This window comes from Eublepharis macularius, chromosome 3 (assembly GCF_028583425.1).
Source record: "Eublepharis macularius isolate TG4126 chromosome 3, MPM_Emac_v1.0, whole genome shotgun sequence".
In the NCBI taxonomy this organism is placed as follows: domain Eukaryota; kingdom Metazoa; phylum Chordata; class Lepidosauria; order Squamata; family Eublepharidae; genus Eublepharis; species Eublepharis macularius.
Window position 1 is genome coordinate 144,928,705 of NC_072792.1, and position 11,924 is coordinate 144,940,628.

The 11,924-nt window shown below is 39.4% G+C and overlaps 1 protein-coding gene across 1 annotated transcript in view; it reads right to left on the minus strand.

The window, feature by feature from the left end:
• DRD3 (dopamine receptor D3) overlaps positions 1-9,025 on the minus strand; it is a 32,372-nt gene extending 23,347 nt beyond the window's left edge. Inside the window, exon 1 of the mRNA XM_054974137.1 lies at positions 8,744-9,025. Within this exon, the coding sequence (XP_054830112.1) occupies positions 8,744-9,025 (282 nt within the window). The remainder of the gene's footprint in view (positions 1-8,743) is intronic.
• Between the last annotated feature and the right edge of the window lie 2,899 nt (positions 9,026-11,924).

The following is an 11,924-nucleotide window of genomic DNA, read 5'->3' on the forward strand; positions in this document are numbered from 1 at the left end:
AAGGCCTACCACTCAAGGTCTATGAGAAAGAAGCCCAGATCAAACCACTGATGATCCATTAGACTGGCTTGAGTGGGGAGCTGTAACTGACAGCCAGTGGTATTCTGCTAATACCTCTTTTGAATCTATTTTGTAGCAGACAATTTCTGGGTATCAGTCTTGTTTTATCAGTCTGTTTACTCACTTCATCAGGTAGGTATTGTGATTCTAAAAATGACTAATACTGATCTTTCCAATGTGAGCCACTGTCCAAGGAACTGAAGCAAAGATAGTTGCAACAGAAGACATAACTGTAGACAAGAGATCACAAGCTGTACTTGGGATAGTAGCTAAAAGCATGTAGGTATATATAGCAGATACTGGCTTTCCGAAGTAAGGTACTGCTTAAGAGTACATCATCTAGCTGTGCTGTGGTACCCAAAACATGGATCAGTCCACACAACAGGTCAATTGTTAGGACACTACGTGAGGGAGGAAAGATAAGATTAAAAATTATGTATGTATGTATGTATGTATGTATGTATGTATGTATGTATGTATGTATGGATGGATGGATGGATGGATGGATGGATGGATGGATGGATGGATTTCCACACATTGTTACTTCCACAAAAGTAACACTCAGTAATACCCTGGAAAATCTTGGTCTTTAAGGTGCTACTGGACTTACATTTCACACTTTCACTGCATACGAACACAGCTACTCACCTGAAACTCAGAAACCAGTTAATGTATTTCAGCAGAAAATTTCAAAGAAAGACTCCAGTGTGATGCTGCTGAGTTAGTATTCATATACAGATTTGTATATTACTTGGGCTCAACGGAGACTTAGAATGGATAGCTCACTCCTAAAAGTAATTTTTCATACTTATGAATTTAGGTACATTATTCCGAATCGTCCTACTTTGCCAATTCATCAGCAGATGGGTGTGATCTACCCCAAGCAGATTCTGTATTCTTTTGACTGGATCTTGTTTCATCTGTGCTTTGCAATCTAATGTGACTTGCTTTGTTCTGGGAAACTTGTGCTTCCTGACCATTCTTCCTACCCCACGCACTCTTGAGTGTTGTAGTTCTGAACATAAATCAATTTAACACTTTGTCCATGTAATGAAGTGAGCACTGGCTCACAAAATATATAGCACAATAAATGGGTTCGTGTGTAAGGCAACAAAAGGCTCTTTGCAACTGAGGAATAATAATTGTGTAAATACAACATTTTACATGAGAAAAACTGACCATGTGTGCAGGGGTGTTATGCCCATTTCATCAGTGGGATTGGTGGTTAGGGGGATTCTTAGCAAGATGTACAGTGAACCTAAGCAGAGTTACTCCAGTCTAAGCCCATTGAAATCTGTAGGCTTAAACGGGAGTAACTCTGCTTAGGATTTCACCGGTAAAGGCCCAGTCATAGATATATTATCTATAAGCATTTTGCAAAGAATGTAGGCAATAAATGCTGAAAATATTTATGACCAGAGTGCAAATCAGAAAAGGTGAACAGTTGTCATGGTTACTTCGAATAACTTTTATAATAACTAACTATATTATCAGGCCACTCTGTTCTAAGAAGAAAGATTTCTCTTTGGCATGCAGAATTAGTAAATAGGTCGTGTAAATTGTTTATAACAAGTCACTGAGCATGTAGCTAGCCAGCAATACAGGTGTTGCGGAGGATTAGTTACATGCAGACTGCAAGGCAGAAGGGCAAAGCCCATCCATTCTCCCTAAATGGCACCCTTACTCTAGAAGGCCATGTTTAAGATTACACTTAAATATATTTAAGAATATGTATGGATTACCTGTAGAGAAAAAGGAATATGCTAGATAAAAAGATGGGCCGAAATCCATTCTTATTTACATCCGTGGAAATTTCTAATTGGAAGTACACTCCACTGAAATCAATGCAATTACAGGCCTCTGGAAATCAGATTAGAAGCCTCATTTATTTTTCATTATCTCAGTAATTTTTACCTTCATTATATATAATGATTTCAGTGGCATTTACTGCAATGTAAATGTGCTTAGGATTGCAGCTTTAGGCATTCAGCTACATCTAATACACACACACACATACACATCGCATTGTAATGGGCTGAACACTCCTTTTAATTGCTTCAGAAAACAATAAGTCAGTGCTTGACCATCAATGAACATTTCTATTTAAAGACAGAACGCAAGTACAGTAGTTAGAGTATTGGACTAACATCTGGGAGATTCAGGTTCAGATCTCCTCTTTGCCACAGAAGTTTGCTTAGGAGGACAGTCACTCTCTCTCAACCTAACCTCCTAGGAAGACCAGGGTTGTTATTCAGAGGCAGGCAATGGCAAACCACCTCTGTTAATCTCTTGTCTTGAAAACCCCATTAGAGGTTGCCATAAATCAGCTGCAACTTGACAGCATTTTCTACCACCACCACCACCAATAGAGCTTCAGAGATGTTGCTGTCTTAAAGGCTAGAACTGTGCACATTAAACAAATATCATGATAATCCCCTGTGTGGAAGCAGTCAGAATCTTGCAAATTGACTTTTTGCAAGTTTTCTGATTCAGTTTGTGTTATCCCCATATTGATTTCACTTCTCCATTCTGAGAGCCTTTCTTTTTTTAACACCATTTTCAGTTTCCTCATGCTGATCTTTTTCTTTGTAAAATATACATATTGTTCAAAGTTATTTGTGCATCGATTGCATATATATTGCATGTGCATGAATAAACAACATAAATGTTATTAAAAGGCGGTAGAAGAAAAAAACAATAATTGACAACAGTAACAAAAATGAAGGGGCTTATTTTTCTGAGGATAAAATGGAACAGTGTTGAAAACCTAGACTGCCTAATGGGGAGGAAAATGGAGTATAAATATCCAAGATAAATAAAAGTGTCTTTGGAAGTTTCCCCCTCAAAACACTCTGTCGTCTAGTTTGACAGCAGCTACATTTTCTTTGAATGAGGGGAGGAAGAGAATAAGGAAGAGGAGAAAGCAAAGTGCTACTGGAAGATTAAGAAAAGCTTGTCTTTTAATCCAGCCTGATGTGTCAGTCGGGTTAGTAAATATGATTATGATCAGGATGCCATATGGATATACAGGTGCATAACCCTGTTAGTGTTATGCACCTATAGATTCACGAATTAACTTGAATGCCACTAGCCTCAAAAGACTCTGAAGCTGTCAAAGACTTGGTGGACTTACCCTGCAATCTTACACAGAGTTATCTCAGTCTATTTCAATTCTGCATAGGACTGCAATGTTAATCATTTGACATTCACTTGGTTACTAACGTCTGGATTTTATGGATAGGAATGACAACTTTTTATAACCCCTAATCCCATTCATCATTAAAATGACAACTGTAATGAAGCTATACAATTCAGTCTAATTGGTTACCACATTTTCTGATCATTCTTAATATCACTTGGCTGGCTCTGCACAACCAACATACCCTGGGAAATACACATAGGTTGCTTAGGCAACGACATTCATCATCAATTCTCTGGAAAAGGCACATGATTGTGAAGAAATCAAAGTGAATTGCCTCCTGACCTTGTCAGGAGGGAAGGCCTTGGATCGGCTCTAAGGACCTCAACAAGGTATCACTAACGCAATTAACTGTGTATATTACTTTACATCAAGTGCACATCAGCTCTTTTCTTTTTTGGCCTGAAGGGGACCATCTTTAGAATGCACACCACTGAACTTGTTTCATTCTTTGCATAACAGCAGATCTACCAAAGGGATTAATTTGGTTGGCAGCCTTGGAACTTAATTGAAATGGAGATTGGCGTAGCCAATTATTTCCTAGCTTCCAAACAGTAGGTTTGCTACACAATAACAGCTTTTATTTCAGAACAGTGAAGGGTTCATCTCCTGCTGGTAAGGCCTCATGAGTTCAAACTATTGTTTGATGGGTTGTCTGGACATCCACCCTCCCTATTAATCTGTGGAGGTCCAAGACATAACACACACAGGTACTAAACCTTGGATTTCAGGGCAGAATGAACAATGGGCTAAAAAGTTCACCGTCTGGAGAAAAGTTCTTGCCAGTCAACTGGGGACATTTTTACCAAGTTCCATGTGGATAAGCCTAGATCAAAGACTAGATTGCCCATTCAGGGTGAATATTCTTGGCCTTTTTGTCATCCAGGAAAAATTTCTATTGTCCAAATCCAGAAAATGTAATCTATCATATTTTTTCCTACATGGTCTCTCCTCCTCCATTTTGTCCTTTAAAAATCCTGTGCAGTAAATTAGGCTGAGAGATTATGACCGGTCCAAGATCATCTGGTGAGCTGCATGGCTGTCTGGGGATCTGAATCTGTATCTCCCTAGTCCTAATCAGTCACTTTAACCACTGTTATCACATTAACTCGTAATGCGTACATACAGATTTCTGTAAAAGACCTGTTCTCCCAAGTGCAGAAAAGCCTGTTGTATTACTGTGTCATTCATTCATTCATTCATAGAATCATAGAGTGCGAAGGACCTCCAGGGTAATCTAGTTCAACCCCCTGCATAATGCAAGAAATTCACAACTACTTCCCCCCTACACCCCCAGTATCTTCCATGCCTAGAAGATAGCAAAAAAAACCTCCAGGAACCCTGATCACACTGGCCTGGAGAAAATTGTTTCCTGACCCCAAAGTGGCGATAGACATTACCCTGGGCATGTTTGAAGGGGCCACGAAAATCACTGATTAAACCCTTCCTGTCCTCCCTCTCATGATCTGCCTAGGTTCACAGAATCAGCATTGCTGTCAGATGGCCATCTAGCCTCTGCTTAAAGACCTCCAAAGAAAGAGAGCCCACTATCTCCCTAGGAAGCCTGTTCCACTGAGGGACCGTTCAGTCAAGAAATTGTTCCTAATGTTTAGCCGAAAACTCTTTTGATTTAATTTCAACCTGTTGGTTCTGGTTCTACTTTCTGGGGCAATGGAAAACAACTCCGCATCATCCTCTATATGACAGCCCTTCAACTACTTGAAGATGGTTATCATATCACCTCTCAATCATCTCTTCTCCAGGCTAAACATACCAAGCTCCTTCAGTCTTTCCTCATAGGACTTGGCCTCCTGTCCTGACTCCTCACCATCTTTGTTGTCCTCCTCTGTACACATTTCAGCTTGTCAATATCCCTCTTAAAATGTGGTGCCCAAAACTGAACACAATACTCTAGGTGAGGTCTAACCAGAGCAGTGTTGATGCAGCCTAAAATTGCATTTGCCTTTTTAGCTACCATATCACACTACTGACTCGTGTTCAGTATATGGTGTACTAAGTTCCCTAGATCCTTCACACATACTACTGCCAAGACAGTCTCCCCTATATGCGTTTGATTTTTTCCGACCTACATGCAAAACTTTACATTTATCTCTGTTGAAATTAATTTTTATTTGTTTTAGTCCAGTTTCCCAGCCTGCCAAGACCATCTTGTATCCTAACTCTGTCTTCAATTGTATTTGCTACCCCTCCCAATTTAGTAACATCTGCAAATTTAATAAGCATTCCCTCTATTTCTTCATCCAATTCATTCATTCATTCATTGAATATTGTGGCATCCAGGGTAACTTACATTTATAAAACTGAACCAGTTTTAACAAATAAATAGTAACAATTAATATTAGTGTTGTGTTCTGGTTTTCCAGTAATAAAACGCAACTATCACAACACAGACATTATAAAACAACAATAAATACAATTTTAAACTACATATATGTCACCCTTTCTTTTAATATCTTCTAGCAATAATTACAAACCTGTCGTATAAAGAACAGTCAGCAACAACAACAATAAAACAGTTAAATCAACATATTAATTCATCTGCTGGCATATTAAAAACCAAAACAAGTTAGTATTTGTCAAACTGAACTTCTACAGCCTTGGTGCATACTGCCAGGTGGTGGGATGAGCGTCTGAGGAAAGCCCATAACAACCCATAATGTTCCTGATCCTTTCTGCCTTCTGGGGCTAAAAACAACCTGAGTGATACATTTTCAATCAGGAAATTCTTCAATCAGGAAGAATTAGCACTTCCCATTCCACCGTCTCACAACCCAGATCCCTAAGCCGGGCTCTGAACTTTTTTGTGGCTTTTGGTTGGGATCCAATCATATTCCCCTGATGTAACATGTTTTCCTCTTACATAACCCCGCAACAAGAATGATTAATATGGAGGGCTTTCTAACAGATAGTGCCTGAATTCCTCAGTTTACTCAGAATCCTACTCGGATCCATTCAATAGATAGGGTTAGAATTGCAGCCAACTAAAGCACAATTGTTCTGGGCCTTTCTAGACCCCAATACTGGGACTTTCTAACTCCATTTATTGACTCTGAGCATGCTGCAAAGTTAAAATCAAGCCTCCTGCTGTGACTGTTATTACTAGCTCTTCGGCAATAATTTTTCTGACTGAAGAGGATGGTTGTAAGGACCTGTTTTTAATATTTGCAGGGTGCTTCGAATACCTTAGATGAAAGGTACCAGAGAATGCAAAAGATCGCTTGTTTTAGATGTCCATTATCTCTTCATATCTCATACTTTTTCTCTTTTTAATTTTTTTCCTTTTAAGTTCTCTTTTTAAGTTTCTTCTTTTATATTCCCCACCCCTAAATTTTAAGTTTGGCTGTTACATATTCCATAGAGAATTGCTCTTTAGAAATTATTTATTTTTCTACAAGGTTCGTTATGTGAGCATAACTGGGTCTGTACTATGAGATTTTCCCACTTTCACTTTTGATCTACTGAGATATGCCATGAATAATTAATCATCAATATCACTATTAGTATCACCAATCATTAGCATAAACCTTTACGTTTCTTTTAATTTCAACGCCATTGTGATTTCACAGATACTGATTTGGAAGAATGGCACAAAGTAGAGGTAAAAATGCTATAAATGATTGACTGTCATCCCAGTAACAAACTAAGACAAAGTTAAAGTCTATGTTTTATATGCATTTGTTGCAATTGATTCACATTTGAGAATTGGCTGCCCAGATTTTGAAACAGCAATTTAAATAAACTGGTTTGTAAACTAAAGTTGCAGTTCTAGGCACATTTACTAGGAACACAAGTCCAATTAAAGTCAAAAGGATGGGCTTGTCAGTAGACTTTTTAAAGGCTTGGGCTATTAAGTTGCAGCTCTGTGCAATATTGCTGCCTAATTTAGTTAAATTAAAATGTTCTTACAATACCGAAAGTTGTAAGAATGTTCTGAGCAGAAATAAAGCAATCATTTCGCGTAACAGGTTTATGTCAGTTCATTTAGAGCAAGTGGTTCTCAGTGTGTGATGTGGATGTTCCTAGTGAGACATGGACAGATGCCAAGAGAAATGTGAGCTCTAAAGTTGCCCTCTTCTTTCTTGATCAGTTCCTGGGCTTTTTATTGGTGTACAAATTGGAGAAGTTCATCAAGTACAACTTTTCCTACTCTTTGGTTGCATGGGCAGGAACAATAACAACAAAAACCCAGAGTGGATTTATCCCTGTGGCTGAACTCTTGAGGGCACAGGAGTTTTGTCAGAAACTTGCTGCGAACCCAATGAGATCCTCTGTGAACCCTCTCTATGAATATTTATTCATTAACATATTTATATCCTGCCTTTCCTCATAGTGGTTTATAAATTGCAATTTAAAGCATACCAAACAAAATCTCAAATACCCCCCTCCCTCCTATAAAATACCTGCTGTTTATATACCATTAAAAGCTTGGACAAATAGATGGGCTTGCAGTGCCCGCTGAAGATTTCTAGTGACAGTGATGTCTTCAGTGGGCCAAGAACATCAGTCAGTCACTGCACCCCCTTCCCAATCAGTGCAATATAAAACGCAGCAACACTGGTGCCCTTTCCAGTCTCCCTCATCTACCTGCTATGAAACAGTGAAGTCCTACAGGCTAGTCTAGCCAATGAGCCTAAATGTGGAGCCTTTGCAACACTGGAGCAGATGTCAGCGCTGAAGTCATTAAAGCATCTCTATATCCAGAGCAGGATGTATGCCATTGCTCCCTAGACTTGACATGCTGTTCTGAGACACCATGATGGGGAATTGTGGAAGACCTAGGTTTCATACTCACTATATATAGAAGTAAAGATTACACATTGATTAATGTTTTTTTAAAGCTATATTTCATTTTTATTAAGGTCAGCAGACTTTGCGATGCAACTCAAAAAATCTAACTCTTGATGCTCTGCTCACTAACATTTAGTGTGAGATCTGGGTTACATTTTTGCTGTTGTGATTGTTTTTCTTACAAACCTATGAAATATGAGGATACTCTCTAAGAATAGTGAGTATCCAATAGAGAAGTTCCTTTTACTTATTATATATAAAGTCAAATATATAGAGATAGGTGGATAACTATGTTCACTCTTGCATTCCCTGGATGGAATTACAGCACAATCCTAAACAGAGTTACTCCAGTCTAAGCCCATTGATTTAAATAGGAGTAACTCTGCTTAGGATTGCACTGTCAGTCACCTATCCATAGTCCAATTTACATCTAATTCACTGAGTCTTCATATCATGATATTAGCTCACAGAGTCCTATTTTTTAATTAATCTGGTCTCCCGTTTCATGACCTGCATAATGTGAAAACACAGGAAACAGAAACACTAAAGGTGTTATTATGGAACATTATCTATTTGTTTAGTTCTAAATGGACTGTCATAATTTGTAAGGTCTCTTACTCATGCATAGGTGCCAAAAATAGACATGCTAGGACAGCCAGCTTCAGCTGCACTCACCTCAAGGTATACCACCCATGGCATCACCAAAGTGGCCACAAGCAGATCTGCTACTGCCAGGCTTACCACAAGGTAGTTGGTGGTCGTTTGCAAGCTACGCTCCTTCAAAACTGCCAGGCAGACCAAAATATTGCCAAAGACAATGACCACAATCAAGATGCAGTAGCAGAGGGCGTAGTAGGTATGAGGAGGTTGCAGTCCAAGCCCCGTGGTGTTATCTTGCCGGTGTGGGACTGATACAGTAGAATTGGGATAGCTGCTGATTCTGCTGAAGGGTGCCATCAGGAAACAGAGGGAACTAAAACAAGAGAAAGTTCTTCTGAAACGTGTATGGAACAGCTGAAACTCAGCATGTCTTTCTACAACCATTATTCAGTTAAATTGTTCTATAGACTGTGGGTAAAACTCCAACATAATCACTCACTGCTTGCTAAGTCAATGTTCTCAAGCTTCACTTGTAAGAAATCTCATTTAGCCTTTTGTGCGTGTTGACATAAGTACACTGCCAATGAAATACAGCCCTGAGGAAACTAGTAGTGTAATACTGTCAGGAATAAAGTATTACAACACTTTAGATCTTGGGCTGACCTAACCTGGTAAGATGTACATACACAGGAAAACATACACAAGCACTGAAGTGACACAAAAGAAGCAGGGGTGGCTACACTGACCACTGAAAATTCTTAAAGCAATTTTTGTTTCCCATTTCTCTTACTACTACAGATGTGCACCTCTACATATTTGCTATGAAGAAATACCATCACTACTATAGACTGTCTTGTGGCTTCTTCTGGAGAAGGCGAGAAAGTGAAAACATTTACTGGAGAACCCAAGATTTTCAGGCCCATCATAGCCCTCTGATGCAGTTATCTTTGTCCACAGAAGATCAGCAGCATATTGGAGCAAGCTGCCCAAATGCACTTATAATAACATGGCCTTTGAATACTGTACAAAGTTATTTAAACTGTGGGGAACCTGATATATCTTATTCATAGAAAATTTGTGTAGAAGAAATCTATAAACATATTATTTTTATTTACTTTATTTTATTTACATTATTTTCTTACTGAGACACAAGGTGGATTACACAGCGTAACCACAAGCAATAGAATTAGACTTCTAATAAGCTAAATAATTGGATTACAGAAAAGTGAAAACAAAGCATTATTATTACTCATGATATGTTAACAATGCCCAAAAGTGAAAGTACCTATAGATAATGATGTACTTACAGCAAGATAATGCATATAGCAAACAGATAATCTATGCTACAGGGGGGGGGCAGCAAGGAATTGATGGGGGAGGGTTTCTCATTACTACTCCCTCACTATTTCCCTTTTCCTTTCCCTGAAGGCCCCTTACCCTCTCCTCTTTTCCTGCTTCCTTCACTCCTTCCCACCCATCAGCCAACCTGCCTCTATCTGCTGCCCTGTCTTCAGTTTTCCATCCTCACCCAAGAAAATTATGGCCCAGTTGCATGGTGCTAGATGCCAGGCTGGGCTCATTCACATGTTAGGAAACCTGCAAGGACTGATGGGGGACACCTCATTTCCCCCTGTATTCCCTTCTCCAACTATTTCCTCTTTCCCTGGGAACTCCCATATTCTGGCCTTACCTCCCTATCCTCTCTTCCCACCAACCTACCATTTATCTACCTCCTCTCCTTTAGTTATATTTGCTGTTTATTTACTTCATTATGCCCCCACCCCACATTTCTCTATGTTCAAAGCAGCTCTCACCAGTCTCCTCCCCTCCGTTTTATCCTCACAATATCCTTGTGAGAGAAGTTAAACTTAGCACATGTTAACTACTCCAAGGTTACCCACTGAAGAGTGGGATTTGAATCTCAGTCTCCAAATCTTAGCCTGAAACTTTAACCACTACACTGGCTTTTGGGGGGTATCTGCTGTTGAACAGCAGTGAGCAGCCAGGCTGGGTAAGTCATGCAAATCACCAGAGGTTGCTTCCAAGCTGGCCCTTGGCCTGATGAGTCCTCTCCCAAAAGCCAAAACAGCCCAAGAAAGGGCCCCTCCCCCTGCCTTTTCCTGACAGAAACTAAGGTTTGACAATATTGTTGTGGTTGTCTAGCAATAGCCTCTATGGGTATTAATTTCTTAAAGAGCTTCTCTTACCCTTTTTTTAGATTTCAGATTTTTCTGCAAACCTGGGGCATTTTCCAGGTTTGTAGAAAAATCTGTTTTTTTTTATTCATAGCTCCAATCTCTGTATTTAAGTACTGGCAGATTTGGCCACAATGAGAATTAGATATATTGATACACAGTAGTGTAACCCATAGGCCCTTTTACTTTATTAAATCAGCCTCTTGAAACTTTGCATCATAACATAATCCTGTTGCTTTTATAAAATTTGTATCATTACATTTCTGAAGCAAAAACAGTCATGTTTGTATATAGTAAATGTTGATTGTAGATCCAGATTTTCCATACTTTATTTTACTGGGTAAGGTCCTGATAACAAACTGCACTGGTCTGAACTACTATGCAGTTGGACTACCCACTGCTTTCTCTTGAGGGAATTTCAGCTGAAGTTCTGATGAATATCTAATGCTACTTAATTTTTAGCATTCACAAGAAAAATGCATAATTCCTGCACCACTGAGCTCTTTAGATTCAACAGGAGGTATTCTGTAGGGTTGGTTGTTGTGGGTTTTCTGGGCTGTATTGCCGTGGTCTTGGCATTGTAGTTCCTGACGTTTCGCCAGCAGCTGTGGCTGGCATCTTCAGAGGTGTAGCACCAAAAAACAGAGATCTCTCAGTGCTACACCTCTGAAGATGCCAGCCACAGCTGCTGGCGAAACGTCAGGAACTACAATGCCAAGACCACGGCAATACAGCCCAGGAAACCCACAACAACCATCGTTCTCCGGCCGTGAAAGCCTTCGACAATACAGTCTGTAGGGTTGCTTGAAATCTCTAATTCCCAATCAATTTCTGGTCATTCCCTGAAACCTTTTGTGTTACATTTAGCTTGAAATTCTTGCTGCCATGTGCAAAACTACTCAAGAAAATTTCATGTAATAATCTTCCCCACTAGAATTTTGGGTGAGAATTCCATGCAACTGCCATGGAGAGTGACGCCTGAAACTTGGTACTTACCAGAGTCCAGTAGTTCTTCTGTCACACTAAGCTGGCCTAAAGTCTGGCACATGCTAATTAAAATT